This window comes from Stegodyphus dumicola, chromosome 2 (genome assembly GCF_044657685.1).
Source record: "Stegodyphus dumicola isolate Sdum_Otavi_A_Nest chromosome 2, ASM4465768v1".
Classification (NCBI taxonomy): domain Eukaryota; kingdom Metazoa; phylum Arthropoda; class Arachnida; order Araneae; family Eresidae; genus Stegodyphus; species Stegodyphus dumicola.
This window is the reverse complement of record NC_140769.1, coordinates 107167797-107186584: the sequence shown is the minus strand read 5'-3', so window position 1 is coordinate 107186584 and position 18788 is coordinate 107167797. Positions and strand designations below refer to the sequence as shown.

The 18788-nt window shown below is 35.7% G+C and overlaps 1 protein-coding gene across 4 annotated transcripts in view; it reads left to right on the top strand.

Annotated features, from left to right (window-relative positions):
• Positions 1–18788, top strand: part of LOC118185464 (DNA-binding protein RFX6-like) — a 169261-nt gene that overhangs the window by 114838 nt on the left and 35635 nt on the right. For all 4 annotated transcript variants that reach the window (XR_015039520.1, XM_085811010.1, XM_085811011.1 and 1 more), the window contains 2 exons: positions 1352–1511; positions 4146–4287. Coding sequence is in view for 3 of the 4 variants with exons in the window: in XM_085811010.1 (XP_085667136.1) it covers positions 1352–1511; positions 4146–4287 (302 nt within the window). In the remaining variant the exon portion in view is untranslated. The remainder of the gene's footprint in view (positions 1–1351; positions 1512–4145; positions 4288–18788) is intronic.

The following is an 18788-nucleotide window of genomic DNA, read 5'->3' as shown; positions in this document are numbered from 1 at the left end:
CCGATCATTGACAACTAAACTAAACAATACTGAGCTTAGAATGAGTACTGAATAATACCAGCCGAAAAACGTTTTCTAACACAAAATACGTCACACATTTTAACTTGAAAACCCTCTCTACATTAAGAATGGATTGTTGAGTTTAACAAGCTTGAAAGAGGGTTGAAGTCTTATAAGTATGAAGATTATTAGTCTTTGATGCCACCTGCGGTTGAATACTTTTTCAAACATATTTTTTGGAGAATAAACCCTAATTGGTCTCATTATTCCCTAAAACAATCACAGTGTGTTTCACTAAGTGAAATTAAAGCAAAAGTTCCGGAACTCAGAATTTGTATCTAGTGCTTAATTTTTGGAAAGTTTTGAATTAAAATTAATTAAGATACCTCTGTAACAGTAAATATTTGCAGTTGTTATGTTAATCTTCAAAAAGCAATTTTAAATCAGTTTTATTTCGGAATAATTAAAAATTTTTTGTCGATGCTATTTGTATAACAAATAACTGCAGTCGAAAGTAATTTATTGATAGCAACGTCTCAGGCTAGCACGCAAAGCACGTGTTTAAAAAATGCAATACGTATTGTAGAGTCTGATCCTATTTGGTAACATACACTGAGTTAAAACTAATTAAGTAGAACTAAATGACTCTACTTAATTAAGTAGTAGTAAATTCTAAGTAGAACTAAATGACTTATCGCTATGTCTAGAAAGCAAACAGAAACGTAAAAAGAATGTAAAAGACCCTTTTATTAAGAACTCTGATAGCTGAGCAGAAGGCACTCCTGGTGTTTACAAACCAGCCAGTATTTGAAAGGGTAGAATTGGTTAGAAATCAAAAGCAAGGAATTAAATTTAATCTAAGTCTTAAATTAGCCAAAGGCTATGCAGAAATATTTAGGGCGTAAGATGGCTCTAACCTACACCGACGTGACAGCACAATCTGCAAGACTAAAACAATGCCATAGACAGGAATGCTATCCTAGAATATCAACCAGTAACCTGGCCTTCAACAGGCGGAACGCGCTCTGACTATAACACTCTCAAATTTTCGCTTAAATAGACGACAGATAAAATTTGCATTCTGGCAGAAAAACAGAAAGGGAGAAATGATAATAATGTAGGGGAACATAAAATAACTGGTTAGTTAAAATAAAATACTTAGCAATATAAACACATAAATTATTATTACACATATTATTTTATTACACTATATACTTTTACCTGAACGTTTACACTTGTTTTATCGAAAGCATATTCGTAACTATTATTATATTTAAACAATCACCTATATCCAGACCAGCATTTAATAAATTTGCTAGTTTCTTTGTGATAATGAATTCTTCCCCTTTAGTTTACTGCAAGGCATTCAGAACCTCGGCTTGCACTGGAAAAAATGGCAGGAAAATTCTTTAGAAAATATGCCTGAAGAGCTGCTGGATAAGAAACTGATCCACGCTAGAACTTTTGGAAGTTCTTTGAAACGGCACGCTGCGTTTTTGCATCTTGCTCAGGTAAGTGGCAAATATGCTTCATGCATTTAAATGGTTGTATATCTGATAAATTCGTAGAGAAAGTATTTATACATAAATATATAAGTACTGATAGCTTGGGTTTTCATCGAAATTTTCAGAATTGGTAATTGTGTCTATGAAATAACTATTTCAATTCAGGAGTGATGACAAATTTCAGATAAATTTTTAAAATATCAAATCATAGAATCCTTTAAGCATTTTGTTAACTGTTATGGAAATATTTTCAATTTAAGTAATAGAAGCACTTTATTCGAATCATTTTGAACAGTTTTTAAACGCTACATGGTTATTCTTAATTGTACACTAAAATGAACACTTCGTAATTCATCCTTTTTTATAGAAAACGGGCGGCGTATAGACTAGAAAGGGCAAAATTTATCCTCTGCTAAATCCATTAGACTCATTCCTTGACCAGTAGATATAGTTTCCTAAAAATTAGTCCATGATACGTTGATACTTCTGTGTCACAGTGGTCCACAGCAAGAGATTTCATATCCTGCTCTTACCAGTTCCTTAATGAGTCTAAAACGGGCCTAGCGGAGGTGAAAAACATCAGCGAAGTTTTGTCCTTTTCCAGTCCATTTTACAATTTTTTTTTTGTCTGTCCAGGGCAGGCATAAATAGATGGAGCCTAGTCCATGAACACTTTTATTATGTCACTAATTAAAATTTAATTAACAATAAAAGTGGCAGTTATTGATAATTATATTTTTTCTTAACTTTAAACAAAAATAAAATTACGAAGAGATAAGTTGTATTAACACGATGCTCAAAATAGTGCATTAAAATTCATCTTGTCACAAATAGCGAGTTTAATGTTTAATAAAGAATATTACAAGGGATCCAAAGAAGAGTCTGTAAAAATCTTTTTATTTCGGTATAATCAGCACTCTCTTGTTCAAACTATGCTTGTTCAAAATTTCCCATACACATTGGGGGTTTAATCCAATACCTAGTTTTTCGCCTCTGCTTAGGCTTATAAGTATTTATTTATTTTTATCCAATCAGTTACTTTATGTTAAATAGGTTATTGTCATTCTCCTTTCTGTTTTCTTGTCAAAATGCTATTTTTGTATTTCGTGTGTATTTCAATGGAGTAGAAAAAGATAGTATTTAAAGAAAGGTTTTTTAATCAGAGGGTATTCTGACTGCTGAAGCCTATGTTACTAGTTGAAACTCTTCGATCGCAGTCTGTCTGCAGTGTTGCGTTATTCTCGCCATTAGGGCTTGGCACGCCGGCATTGGTTTGAGTCAACTTGCGCGTTATTCATTCTGTGTAACGTTTGGCTAACTTATGACTTAACTTAGTTTTAATTTGAACTCATTACTGAGTTACGCCATAAATGCGGCTGATTTTGTAACCGCAAGAAGTGCCTTTTATTAAATTAATGCGTTTGGTTAAAAGGGTCTTTTACAGCCTTCTTGCATTCTCTGTCGTCTTACTGAACATAGCGGTTCTAGGTTCAGCTGGAGTCTCAAGTTAATTTATGCTTCCCAAAAAGATGGAGTCTCTACAGGCTTAATGTGGTAAAGTCATATTTTGAAAGTAAAGCTCTTAGCAGAATTGTTGAAGCAGAATGCCTGAACGACTAAACTTAAACGAATCGAGGTCACCGTTTGTCAACCGAGTGTTAACTGAGTCGACGGTGCTGTTTGTCATCTGTACGACAAAGCACAGAATTTGAAGTATGGAATAAACTCTCTGATCTATCATGAGAACAGCAGGCCCGATATTGTGCTTAAGCTGTTGTGTATCCTCTGAAGAAGAAAATCTACTACCTGTGTATCATTATCAAAGGCCGGATGGGTTGGACAGGCTGGTAGCTTTTTTTATTTGGAACATGTCCAATTTCAAGAATTTCATATTATGCTTAGCCGATTTATAGTGATTTTTCATTTTGTTGCTTAACTTTTTGGAAACTAGTGTATTTAATTTTCCGCTATCCCTTCTGCTATATCATTGATAAAGTCTTCTTGGTTATATCTTACAGGGTGGGTTTTTGCTTTTGTGAAACTATCTTCTCATAGTCTGTGCTCAGATACGTTTGTGGTGACGTATTCATCGTATATGGCGTCCATTTTAACCATTGTACATATGGTGGCTTCCGCTTTTAACCTTTGAATTTTTGTAGCTATGCCCCGTTCTAACGCCAGCAGATATAGTGGTTTGAGACCTGCAATAATGAGAACTGCATTTTTCGGCCTTGCCTTTTATACTTTTGTAATTAAGAAAGCTTTGCTCTGAAAAAAAATCGTGATCTAATTATATTCTAGAGCGAATCATCGTAACCTTTGCAACACTTGCTCCAGACGTTACCTAGCCTAAGCGGATGTAAATAGAATATCGTTTTATTAACTGCAAACAATCTACGAAGTTGGTATTGAAATTGCCAATCATATGGTAAATTTCAATACGAACTCTATTGCCTTGAATGTAAAAGATATTTCTTTCTCTCGTTTATTTTGCCATTAAGCTGCCTCAAATACGTTTTCTATTAAAAGTATTAAAAATTAAGACCATCTTTTTCAATAAACCCGTATATAAAAAATAGTGGAATGATATACAGCTTATACATGAGTTTCATCTTTACTGAAACATGATTGGCTTCGCAGGTAATACGACCTGTCTTAAGCAGTGGCATCTTCATGTCCTTGAGTCAAGAGCTTGAGGAAATGGCATCAGAAGGAAAGGCTCATGACTGGAATCCTGTTCAAGACAGCAACTTAATTTTCACACCTAATTCAAATTTAAAAAGTAAGTTATTTGTTTAATAAACAATTTTCAAATCTCAGTTAATTAGTTTACTTTTATTTAAAAGTAATATAATGTTCTAAGTGCTATAAGATAGTAAGGCATTTCTCTGTTATAAATGCCAGTATGAAAAAAATTCTCTTTTCACGATTAATCATCAAAATGAATCGCCAGCTGAAAACCAATCCTAATCCAACAAAACACTCTGAAACAATAAACACAACTATTCCTGTTAACAATAATTTTTCACATTTTTAACTACCTTCTGTGCCATTTAACTATTTTTGGATGGTAAGTTTTCTCCCCAAAAAAATAAATCCAAGGTATTTTAGGCCAGAAACGAGGGAACAAATTTCCAATATGAATGCATTTTTTCTTCCTGCAACTTTTTAGGCCACACCTCTAAATGCATGCATTATTGATATATATGTTATGATTCGTGATTATTTACGCATATAATACACACATATAATATATTCGCATATAATAAACGAGGTAAAATAGCTATCCTTGAAGAAAGAATTTTACGTATGTCTTGGCATCACCTTGAGCCGATTAGTAAAATTCGTGTGGTGCTAGTGGTTAGGACACAAAAACAATTTAAAGCCGTATTAAATGCAACTGTAGTAATATATGCAAGAAATTATACGTAGAGAAATAAGCATTAGTATATTTTATTATATTTTAGTTTTCTATAAAATATCTTTGTTATTTCTGTACCTTTTCTGCTTAGTAATTTTTTTCACGTCGCGCAAATTATTTGTACGTGGGGATTTTCTTGCACGGTGGCCACTGTAAGAGAATTTGCACATTATGTCGTATTTTCGAAAAACTACTGGATAAATTTTAATGAAATTTGGTATGAATATACAATTACAAGAGAAAGAGATGTACCGTTCAAAGTCATTTGACATACTCATGATTATCAGTAAAGCTCTTACTGCAGGATATCCAAAACATACGTTGTGATATTGAACTGAAAATATGCGTAGTATGAGGTATGGTCCACTATCACAGCCAGACAGGTCGATCAGTGTGTCAGCATATGGACAGGAGGTAGTTAAGAAATCCCTGTAGCAGTCAGTCCCATATTTGCAGAAGATAATTTTCAAATACTGGATAGTTCTCAGAGGGAGAAGGGGATTTATTATTCATTATTATTCCCCTTGCTTCACCTCTCAATGGGCACTACAGGTCAGTCATGTTATTCTGATCGTTGCACGAGCAACCTTTTTTGGTTGTTTATCTTTTCAACCTTATTATTGATAAACAGATCTAACATTAGTTAATTCTTTTGTTGGGTGCTTCAACTTACAATTTTTGGGGTATGTTAGTATCAAATTAGCAAAACGGGTTTAGAGATATTTACATACATACATGACTAGAGGAAGAAGGTGAGATGAAATTGTCCCAAGATCGTCACAGACATGCTTTATAGGGTTAAGATTAGAAGATCTAACTGGCCAATACATGCGGCAAATATCAATTTCCAGGTAATCTTCGACCAGCCGCGTCACGAGCATTGACAGGAACCCAAGACCAACTGTGGCCTTGAAAAGTCGAACATAATGCTTTAATATTTCCTCTTCGTACCTCATAGCAGTAAGTAGCCTTTGCCAAATGCATACAAGGTATGCGGCCGTTCAATATAATGCCTGTCCAAACCATTACACCTCCACCACCGTAATGAACCTTTTCCCTGTTTACGGAGGGATGGTATTAAGTTCTAGGCTCTGTTCAGATGCAGGTACGCTTAGAATCAGTGTCCAGGTTGAATCTCGACTCATTTGTAAAACGTACGGTGCTGCATTGAAATCTGGCCCAAGGCGCATGTTTTCTGCACTGTGCTAAACGCGTTCTCTTGTATGCTGCAGTGAGCAGGACGTAAACAGCGGGTTTTCTGGCATACAGCCCTATCTCATGAAGCCTTGCCTTTGGGCATCTGTAGACCGTGAAACTGGAGCTGGAATGGCAGCATACAGCTCACGTGAGAGCTATAAAGCTGTGTCAATCCTGTGTCGCCGCGCTGAGAGTGCCAAATGACGATCCTCATTCGTCATTGTGGATGTTGTTAGACCTTGTCCAGGTCTTCTCGATATGGATTCAATGTCCTGAAACTGTTTTCACAAATTGTAGATAACATTGGACGTTACATTGAGTTTTGTAGACTCCTGCGCTTGTGATTGGCCTATATCTAGTCTACCGACAACTTTCTCCATCTCATTCCGCTATCCATACGCTCACGGCTACTCGTTTTACATGATGTCTTATTGAATTTGTCCAACTCTTGGGAGAAACACGGTGAATCTCATGAAGGAGTACAAATACACAAATCGCCGAAAACATCTCATGCGTTCATATCCCCTCCACAATCACAGCTCCGCAGACAAGCACGTGTACGCTTACGCATTTGACTCTAAATATTTGCATAATTCGTCGGTGGCATAATTAGTATCTTTGTTTCAACATTTTTCGTAAGAATATACATAATTTACAAAGTCTCTTAATTTGGAACACGAGTGTACTTGCTTCAGTTGGCTTCGAAATACTAACAGATTTCTGAATATTTGCTTTGCTGTTAATCATACAGAGTATTCCAAAAAGATTGCAAGCCGAAATCTCTTTAATAGTCCCTTTCAAGCGTGTCGTTGCAAATAAATAAATGAATTAAATAAAGCAGTTAATAAATAAACATCATCGTTATATTCTCAGAAAAAGGCTATTGTCCAGAAAAGCTTATAAAATCCCCTAAATTCCTCCTAAAATTTGCGGTAATAATGGTGGAAATTCGTCAGATGATTAAGTTACTGAATGGTTAACTTACGTTTTTGATCTAATCACCAAAAACTTTTATTATCATTATTGTCACATATTCGATTATCTTCGCAGAATATGAAAGCACTTTCTCATCTTCACAAAACTTGATTCTAGCTTAATGAAGACATTTTTTATATACCTATGCGCAGAGGTATTTTTAACGCCTCTGAGAGCGTATTTCACGCATTGAAAATCGGAAATACGCTTTAAAAAACTAGCCAGGCGTATTTTCACGCACTGAATTTTTAACAAAAGTTTAGCTTAAAAAACACATAGCGCCCCACCGAAATCAACAAATAATATTTTTTTCTACTCAAAAAAGGCCTACCAGCGGCCGAGCGGTAAAGACGCTGAACACTGGTAGTTCGGTCCGAGGTTCGAATCCCGCGAACGGGCTGGCTGCGTGGGCTTTTTCGTGGTTTTCCCCATGTGTAACATGTATACGAGCCAGTTTCCCTTAGAAAGTCCTCCATGAAGGCATCCCTCCCCCTTAGGCAGATAGCCCTCGTGTGCTTTGCCATAATTAAATACACACACACCATCTACTCAAAACACCACTGAGACATTTTCGCCCGACTTCTCCGCGGCAAGGAATATAGGCGCGGTACTGCCAATACCTTCTTAAATAAGAAGTGTTGTTAAGAAGGTGTTGGCACTGCGCGGAGCCGTGCTGTCTTACCTATCACGGCCAGAGGATAGAAGAAAGAAGCTGAAGAAAGAAATTGAAATTTCATTGTATATTTACAAGCACTGATTTCGTCACGCATTTTATATTACTGGATGGTCGTTCGAACAGTAAAATTGGTTATCGACACACGTGGTTTGGGAGTTCGGTGAAATTTCACATTACGAGCTGGAAAAATCTTTTGCACTCTTTTCAGAAAATTAAAAGCATATATAAAGGTAATTAAGTTTTTTTAAATTTTTCTAGCATGATTTCTAATATGCCTTTAAATTATTTTTATGCTTATATAGTTTGCATTTTTAATTCTTTCATTATTCGGCGCTAGTCAGGAAAGTTACTGAATGGTTAACTTACGTTTTTGATCTAATCACCAAAAACTTTTATTATCATTATTGTCACATATTCGATTATCTTCGCAGAATATGAAAGCACTTTCTCATCTTCACAAAACTTGATTCTAGCTTAATGAAGACATTTTTTATATACCTATGCGCAGAGGTATTTTTAACGCCTCTGAGAGCGTATTTCACGCATTGAAAATCTTACTGAGAACTTACCAGTACAAAAATAAAATTTTAATTCCAATCTTCTTTTTAAAAAATCATTATCTTCACTAGTCTTACAACGCAAACCTGAGTGCTTTATTGCTATCTTTTCGTTAAAAAACTAGCAATTTTATCCCGTTTTTCGGTACAAAAATTGGAATCGCATCCATAATTATCGGCTGTGATAAATAGACATCTCCTTTCGATCTTCTAGTGGGCAAATCGGGACTTAACGTTCTGGTTATATGAAATTAATTCGTCTAAGATTCACCCCATGCCGAAATCGATATTTAGCTAACATCTATCTATTCAAAAATCAGTATTTTGCGTAAATTTTGAGATTTTTACCGATTTTTGGGAAAAAATAGTATTTTTTCGGATTGTACAAACCCTGCTGTAAATACTCTTGTTTTCTTGAAATATTCTGTAGGAGAGAAGTATAATTTTTATTATTATTATTGTTTTAATTTGATGTATCATCTAGACTGAAGTCCCTAGATAATGTTATTAAACATTATTATAGGCCAGATTCTGCTTCTGTTTTGGGTGTTTCAGCAGAAGAATTAAAGCAAGAGCACCTTGAAGTAGAATGTTTTTATGCATGCTAGAGAGAATTCAAATTTAAATAGTTTGCCAATTTGTTGTTCTCATCAAGTTTAGATGGTGAACTCTTATATCCAGGATTTACAGCCCTGGAACAAATAGCTATGACTTATACCTTTGTCAACGGCTGTTTGTGAAAGAGGATTTTCTACTCAAAATAGGATCAAATCAAATAGGAGAAATAGATTGGGGGAAAAACAACTGGAAATTCTAACGAGAATGTCTGAGCAAGGCCCAGATTTCAAAGAACAAAGGGAAAATGTTTTTTGTGATTTTAATTTTGAAAGAGCGGTAATCTTGACTTGTAGAAAAATCAGAGGAAAAGGAGATTAGAATTGTAATATAACCAAGGAAAAATGTTTTTTGTGACTTTAATTTTGAAAGAGCTGTGATATTGTAAGAAAATCAGGGGAAAAGAGATTAAAATTGTAATGTAACCAAGAATAAATGTTTTTTGTAACTTTAATTTTGAAAGAGTTTTGATATTGTAAGGAAATCAGCTGTAGCATTGTGGAAAAATTAGAGGAAAAGGATATTAAATTTGTAATATTAAATAAATATTTCATTTAGAACGTTTAATGTAAAATAAATTCTTTTATTTGTAATGTTTAATATTTTCTACTAATACTGTATCAGGACTTGTGTTCCTTTTTACTTGCTTTGGAAACATCAACTGTCCTGACTCGGAACAGGGAGCTTACTCAAGCTATGTTCAATAAATTGTGAAGTAGACAATACACACAGGAAGGGTATACGAAACCCTTTATTTTTCTATCTTTACAGAGGTTTCCGGAACTTCGGAATACAGAGACCAACCACTTGTGGTCTGAACTTAAGAATGTAAAACTGCTAACTAAAACTCTAACTAAAACTAACTTTGGATTAATATACAAGTGCCTAACTTTAAGATTGGCCGTTATTTAACAAAAATCCGTATGTAGTACAGAGAGCTGCTAAAACTACGATACGTTTGAACTTATCAAGAGGACTAAACCTCTGGCCTTGAAGGCAACCAGCAACCGAGTAAAACTACTATGGCAAACGGCCTGCTTCTAATAAGTCCTTCCTCTCTCTTGCTTGGCAAAAAGCCACAACTTAAGTACTTGGCGTTAGCAAGACAAATTTGCATAAATAAGTTAAAGCTTTTAATTCTGGCCGGAAGTAGAAAATAAGAAGTGATAGTAAAGATTTAAAATAAAATAATTAGTAAATTAGTAAAACTTAGGATCCTTACATACTTCCCGCCAGAGTTAATTAGTTTGAAACTGAGGTCTAAAACGACCTTGTTGAAAACTTTTAGCTCTAGAATCTAAAGCGAGGCCAATCTTTTACAAAAATTTCTCACTAGAAACTAGAAATTAAAAAAAGTCGTTTTTACATTATCAACTCCATGGAGAAGATTTTTCATCTGTACTGCATCTATAAACAGGAGTTTCTTAGTTGAAATCTGGTTCCTTCCAGAGATTTGGAAGGAAAACTAGTTTAATGAAATGTTACACGATCAAATGGCAAGTAACATGAATATTTATAATTCTCTTTTAAAATTCTTATTTCATTCATGACGTTATTTAATTATCTTCCCGTGCTCTCTGACATGTGTTATAAAGAAAAACACCAAACACGTGCGTGTCTATGTACAAGTGTTCAACACTACCTCCTGCAATCAACACACTAACGTGTTAAAATTCAACATAACAAGACCTCAGAACACACCTTATATTCATCTCTAAACCCTGAGGTACTATTCTGAAAAGTGGCTAACTTTGAAGTGTAGCGTCAGAGAGCCTAACTACATTCATTCAACCTTTAACACATATTCACAATAATTTGCTCTTTTTACAGTCACACCAATAAGTTAAAAAAAAATTTTTTTTGCATTACTCTAATATTTTCACTTTTAACATATCACAGTATTTCTTAGCTTTTAAGATAACAGTTCACATTGTATATAAGGACATATTAACATGCCGTTAATTTTACGCATTTTAAAACATACATTAGTAGTACATTGTTAACTTCTATTCTTTTCCAAGCAAGTGCCAATTCTTCTACATTAAAATACTACATTTCAAAAGTCTTTCAGATTAAAACTTCTTTCTTGCCAGAACCTTTTAAATAAAATTTTATACAATAATTTTTTTAATTTTTACAATTTTCTTAAGGTACCTTTCTCAAAGATTATCAATGCTTTTACAATATTCATGTATTTACACATTCCTATTATACATTAATTTTAGTTTTACTCGCGAGTAATTGAAAAATATAATACCAAAATAGGTAACAACTTATTTCTCGCCTTTTTGGCGATAAAGGTAGGCCTCACATGAGTAAAACTTCTTGAATTCTGCCACTTGCAGTAAGAATGAAAAATTAACTTAAGGTTTAAAAGTAACATAAAGTTTTACTTATCTTTGTGATATTCAGACATCCTTTTTTCTGCCCAGGCTTGGAAAGTGGCGAAGACTACAGTCTGGTTGATCTTCCGTCTTGTGCGGGTTCGTCCTTCGGTTCCTTCCTCCATGAGCTTTCTTTTCCTTCCAGTTCGGTCACCCTTGAAGACCTTCTTTTTAGCCTCTGCCTGTGGTCTCGGCCGTTTGATGGCAGCTGATCTTGGCGGAACCGGGACAACTGTCTCTCGTTCTTGCCTGGATCTCGTTGCTGGCTGTTCAAATTTTTCTTGCTTCTTTGCATCTGCCGCTGGTCTTCCTTCATCAATTCGTCGACATTTGCTGCGTAGACTCCTATCCGATGGGTAGATCTTCCGTTTTGGAGCCGGGTTATAGTTGCTGTCATTTCTCCTGGCTCTCTTTGCATTAGTCGTACTTCTCCCTTCTTCATTCTGGGGGTGGCCGTGCCTCTCTTTTCTGGTCGGTGGAACGGCTTCTTTTTCTTGTTACCTTCAGTTTTCCAACGGGGGAACTTTCTTTTCAATTGCTCCTGTCTACTAATGACTTGCCCTTGTGATTGTCGTTGTTCCACCTCTGGGCTTGTGCCTGCCGTGCCGGATCCTGCAAAAGATCTTGAAATATTGGCATTTTATTACGATTATAAAATGGTTTTATCTGGTCAACGTTTGCGGTGCAGGTTTCACCATTCCTGGCTTTTAACACCACTACAGCCTGAGTTACTTTTTCTATGACATATGGTCCTTCAAATCGTGGATAAAATTTGGCAGTTTTATCTTCTGGTTCTGAATAAAGTGAATGCTTAATTTTTAACACTTCATCCCTTACTTTATAAGTTACTCCCCGCCGTTTCATATCGTAACAGAGCTTCTGTTTTCTTTGTGCTACTTAAGTGTTCTTTTTTGATTCTTTAATTAATTTTTCTATATCGCCCATTTTAAATTCTGGGGCTCTTTGTTGAACATAAAATAATTTATCTAACGGCGTTATAATCTTTCTGCCTAAAAATAATTCAGCAGGAGTTTTGCCCGTCGTATCATGTTTTGCGGTCCTAAGGGCGAAAGCTAATTCATTGACATAGTTATCCCAGCTTTATGAAAATTTTTAACATAACTACGGATAATTTTCACTATATTTCTATTGACCCGTTCCGCTATATTTGATTGCCGCCGATACGGGACCATTTTGAAATGACGTATGCCCAGGTTTTGGCACATGTCTTCAAATATATTACTTACAAATTGAGGACCATTATCCGATATAACTTTTAGCGGCGCCCCGTATTTTAAAATATATTTATTTAAAATAGAATCAGTAACTAATTTCGCGGAGGCTCGTTTTAAGGGAACAATTTCGGTCCACTTACTAAAATGATCAACCATAACAAGGAGATACCGACTTTTATTTAACTGACTTTTTGGGAAAAGGCCCAATAAATCGATGCCAATTATTTCATTTGGAAATTAGGATTTAATGCTATTTAGAAACCCGGCCGGGCGGAAATTAATATAATTAACTGCTTGACATGTTGGGCAGGACTGGACAAACGCTCTTGTTAACTTTTGCAGCTCAGGAAAATAAACTGCTTCGCGTACGCGTTGGATGGTTTTTCGAATACCAGCATGAGAAGCTAAAGGGAAGTCGTGTAACTCCTGAAGTATATTTAATCTAAGACTAGCTGGGATAACAGGTCGAAATTCGTTGTTGGAATTCGTAGTATTTGTATAAAATAATAGACCATCTATTAGTTCGTAATGGGTCGCCCTATTTCTTATCGCCACAATATCTTGGTGGCTAAAATTTTCAGGATCCTTTAAATAATCATAAATATTTTTAAATTCAGGATCCTTACCCAGTTCGGTTATTACAGTTTCTCGGGAATGTATCGTACATGCTGTGAGCATTGCCACCTTTACAGTATTACCTTCTTCATCTATTTTTATTCTGGATAGGGCATCTGCTACGATATTTTCCTTTCCGGGGGTGTGCTTAATTACCAGATTATATTCTTGCAGCTTGAGTGCCCATCTTATTAACCTGGGGGATAAATTTTTCCCTGAGTACAATCTAGTTACCGCCGCATGATCAGAGTACACTGTTATCGGCGCCTTTCCAAAATAGACTCGGAACTTTTGCACTGCTAACAGAACTGCAAGTGCCTCTCTCTCGGTCGCGGAATAGTTTCTTTGTGTTTGATTTAAAGTTCGGCTAAAAAATGCCACGGACTGCTGATTTTGCGAAAGTACCGCTCCTACCGCATAATCCGAAGCATCCGCTGAAATTTCTAAATTCTCATCCTTTTCAGGAAATTTCAACACAGGGGCTTACGTTAATGCTTGTTTTAATTTTTCGAAAGCACTATTGGCTTCGGCCGTCCACGAGAATCTTGCCTTTTTCCTTTTTAATTTTAACAATGGTTCAGCAATAGCTGCAAAATCTGTTATAAAGGACCTACAATATGAACAAAGTCCTAGAAAAGAAGAGAGCTTCTTTTCCGTATTTGGCGGCGATACTTTTGCACAGCGATTATTTTTGATTCATCCGTCTCGATTCCTTTCTGAGATATTTTGTAAGCTAAGTATTTTAATTCAGGGGCTGCAAATTTGCACTTTTCGTCATTAACTTTTAGACCGGCCTCATTTAATAATGAAAACACCTGTCTTAAATCCTGTACATGTTGGTCCAGATTTTCACTAGTAATAATGATATCGTCTAAATAGATAAATGTGGTCTTTCCTAGAACAGGCCTTAGCACAATGTCCATACATCGCTGAAATGCTGCCGGTGCCCCTGAGAGGCCAAACGGCATACGCAAGAATGCATAAGTGCCAGACTTGGTTATAAAAGCAGTCTTAGGCACATCTTCTGGTTTAAAACCTATTTGAAAATAACCAGTCGTTAAGTCTAACGTAGTCATATATTTGGTAGAAGTTATGTTCCTTAGAATTTCTTCAATAATAGGTAACGGTTATAACGGATATTTAGTCATGGAGTTTAATTTACGATAGTCAATTGCAAAACGCCACCTTTTCGGATGTGTTACCGGAAACCGGATAGTCATTATTTTTCTTACGTAACACAACCGGGCTAGCATAACTACTTGAGATGGGCGTTATGATCTTTTTACGTAACATATCTCGAATGTGCCACTCTATAATTTTTTATTTATTCTTATCATACCGATATGGTTTGTGGCGAACTGGCAGTGAATCTCCGGTGTCGATACTATGGTTAGTAACTTAAGTAAATCCGGGAATATCACTAAATAACGAAGCAAATTCACTTACCACTTGTCGATTTTTTTTTTTTTTTTTTTTTTTTTTTTTTTTTTTTTTTGCTCTCCCGTTGGCAGGTGGTTGAGATTTAACGTCGGTGGTTCCCTTTTTTCTTCTCGAACTGGTTTCATGGTCAGTTTAAGGGACGCTTAGATTAAAATCCAGCGTTGCTTCTGCCTCTGAAAGAAAATCTATCTCTAAAATTACATGTGTTTGTAAACTTTTTACGATAAAAAACATGATCTTTACTTGCTCGTCCTTGATACGAATATATAATGGTAATTTACCTATGCATTTGCATCTTTCTCCCTGCGCAGCTAACACTGTCGTATTATCCGAATTATATATGCGGTATCTACGGAAATATTTCCTAAAAAAATCTTCTGCCACACAGGAACACTGCGCGCCTGTATCCAGGAGTGCGGTGGCTGGGATGTTGTTCACCAAAACTTCAATCTTTGGAAGAGTCAAATTTTTCACAATAACTGTGTTTAACTTGAAAGAAGAGGGGTTTTCTTGGCCTTCGGATTTCCGCACCCTCCCGTCAGCAGAAATCCGTTTTAGTTTAAATTTTCTTTCTTCCTTTCCATGCCTTCCTTCTTTTTCCGCTGGCCTTCAGACTTTTTTTCTGGCTTACTATTGAACTGTCGACGTTCGCCGGTTGTTTTTGGATACTCAGGTTTCCTTCCCCACTGATTCGATTTGCTTCCGTAGCCGTGTTCTTGCCTTTGCTGGGGTCTTGGCGCACCAATTGGCTTCGTTGCTCATACTGGCGTCTTCTTTCAATGTCCGCCGTTCTTCTACTTTCAAACTGGATTGCTAGCTCAAATAACGTTTCCAGTGTAGTCGGATTCCTTAATTGAATAAAGTCTTGTACTTGGGGAAGTAACCTCGGCAAAATCACTTGGATTATCTCAGGATCCGGACGGTTCCATACAAGAGTTTAAAGACGTGAATTTTTCTTAAAATAAAGGTGGAAAGATTTTCGATTCGCTGCTGGTATATGCTGAAGAGTTCCGCTTCTAACTTTGAACGATTTCTTACGACAGGGAAGGCTTTTACTAAGGCAGTCTTGAAATTTTCGTAAGTATAGGTGGGGCTTCCCGCTTGACCCAAGAGGCTTCTGCCTATACATTTGAACCAATTAAGCGCTTGGCCCCTCAAAGCTCTGGTAGCTAAGGTGACTTTCTGGAATTCATGGACTGGGTACAGCATGAAGTGGTCATCCAATTTTTCCAAAAAACTGGTTACCAGTGAGTTTCCATTGAATGTTGCTTCTGGTTTCATCGATGCGAGCACGGTCTGTTCGATGTACCCAAATCCTTCCAGGGCGGCAGCTGGCATTTCTGGATTCTGAGCTGCTTTTGCAGGCACCACAGGTTCTTCTTGAAACTCGGCCATAGTTATTCTTCTTCGTCGGGCGCCACTATCAGGACTTGTGTTCCTCTTTACTTGCTTTGGAAACATCAACTGTCCTGACTCGGAACAGGGAGCTTACACTAATGTTGTGTAGCGAATTTAATTTAATTAAGTGATTCATAAAAATCAAAATTTTAATTTGTAATTATTCAAAATTTGAGCTACACAAGTTTGGTTATATTCTTTTTGGGCCTATTAATTCTAGTGTAATATATTTTGGCTTTCCGAGTTTACGCGAACTGCGTCTTCAATCTTGTACACGCAAACAATGGATAAGTATTTCTTTCTACGTACGTAATAAACTCAGTTTTTCATGTCAAAAATTAATTTGATTTCTTAGTATTTAATATCATTAGTTGCAGAAAAATTAGTTCTTTAATTTGGCATAACTTTCGTTTCTCTAACTTTAATTGCATTTCAGTTATGAGCTTTAATTAGTAGTTTTTTTCCTCGTTTGCTTGTGATTTAGTTAAAGGGGGATGAAATGCCTTCTTTCCGGTTGAAAAGTCACTTTTTGCGAGTTTTCAGCGTTCTTTCGTTGGGACCCTTGCAGGATTGTTGAAATTCCTAATTTCCCCTGTCACAGGTGGTTTTTTTTTTTTTTTTGGCGAGGGTTTGGCGACATAGATTTTCCGTTGAGGTTTCAAAGTAGAGGATTTGGCGAGTTAGATAACATGAGGGTATGCTGTTGTTGCAACTATTTTAACTTTCGGCGAAGAGTGGGTTTTGCCAATTAGGCAGTCCGGCGTCCTCCCTTTTAACGGGGTGTTTTGGGGGACAAGGTCACTTTTTTGCACTTTTGACTTACCATCGGACGCTGTACTCGCTGGCAGCTGAATTTTATTTTGGAAAATGCATTTTTCCGCCTTTGGATCTACGGGCTTCTTGCCCTGGAGTTTTGAACGAGGGACTTAGTTATACGCATCATGACCTCGACTAAATTATAGTTTCATCATTTTAGTGCTTGAATATGTAAGTTACTCAAGGATAATTAAAATAGAAAAATGCAACGAAGGGTGATGCCTAGTACTGGTGCCTGGAGGAGAGACTAAAATTTCTTCTTAGAAATTTTAGTCTCTCCTCCATGAATAGAGTTTTCATCTGCCTCGATGTTTCACGTCTTTAAGAATTATTTTCCGTCCTGCAAGAGTCTCCGGCATTGCTAGATCCGGGGTCGCTACTACATAATGCTTCACTTAACTGAAACCACGGCTAACTTCAATATTGGATTGGAAATCAACTATCAAATTAACGAGAACCTCCTTAGTGCATCCTAAATCAATAAGTAACTTCTGGACTCTATTGAAAATTCTTCTACCTATGAACTCTTCTCATTTTCTACTACGCTCAGCAGCCGTCCTCCTTGGCATCTTGATAATTGTTTAAATATGAGGGCATTTCTCCTCCTCCTGTTCACTTGCAGCCTGTATTTCCGCAGATAAGTTTTTTTTTATTTGTTTTCTTTTATTTGTTGGTCTGATGTTAAAAAAAAAAAATTATAATAGTAAATTTTAATAGTAAATTATAATAGTAATTTCTAATAGTAATTCTAACAACTAAAATAGTTAATAGTGATTGAAATAACTTAATTAGTTGAATTAAAATATTGTAGTTGAGTAAATTAACCTAATTCTAATGAAATCATTTTGTTTGTCCATAAAGTAAATTATTAGATTGGCTAAGGAAATATATTCTTCATTAAATTATTTAATTGAACTTGTGAATTTCTTTCATGGTGAAGATTGATTGGTAAAGGTGTCATTATTTGAGCTTCTTTGCTCCTCTTAGGGACTAACTTGCTAGTAGGTTGTAATAGCCTGATTTTAATTAACATATTACCCGGTTAAATCATTCTTTTGAAAATAGAAAGTTACTATGTGCAATTACCTGAATTACATTGGTATTGATTACTCTGTGTGAAATGTTTTTTTAAAAAGTATAACTTGTTAATTATTTTTTTTTCTCCCCGGGGAGGGTATTGTTAATTTATCCAAAGTTTTATCTGATCATGTTTACCTGAATGTAATAGAAATAATAGTTTGATATTATAGAGTCTAAGATAAAAGTAATATTACACTGTAGGGGTATGCATTTGTAGAAAGCAATATTTTACAGTTCAGCTTGAATATAATTTGCTTACTAAGTTAATTCTGCATTGTGTAATAATCAATATGTTAATAGTTCTGATTGAATATTAATTGCCTACAATTTAATGGATTAAGTAATTCTTGAAGAAGTTAATAAATAGGCTCACTTTTCTAGATCAGTCAATGTTTATTTATTTATTTATTTATTTATTTTGTGTCTGTGCTCATGATTTTCACCCGTCTCATTCTCAAATCGATTTCAGGGTTAATCCGAAAACACAACGCAAATGTACAGGGCTTATTGATATTAGTATATTACTGTTGTTGAAAAATTTTAAGTGTTTTGTCAACAGAGTAGGAAACCTTTTAGGTACCAGACCTTTAGGAAGCCATAACATTTTTGGTGCCATGACACTAGTACAGAACACTAAGCTATGTTCAATAAATATTGAAGTAGACAGTAGACACAGGAAGGGTATACGAAACCCTTTATTTTTCTATCTTTACAGAGGTTTCCGGAACTTCGGAATACAGAGACCAACCACTTGTGGTCTGAACGTAAGAATATAAAACTGCTAAAACTCTAACTAAAACTAACTTTGGATTAATATACAAGTGCCTAACTTTAAGATTGGCCGTTATTTAACAAAAATCCGTATGTAGTACAA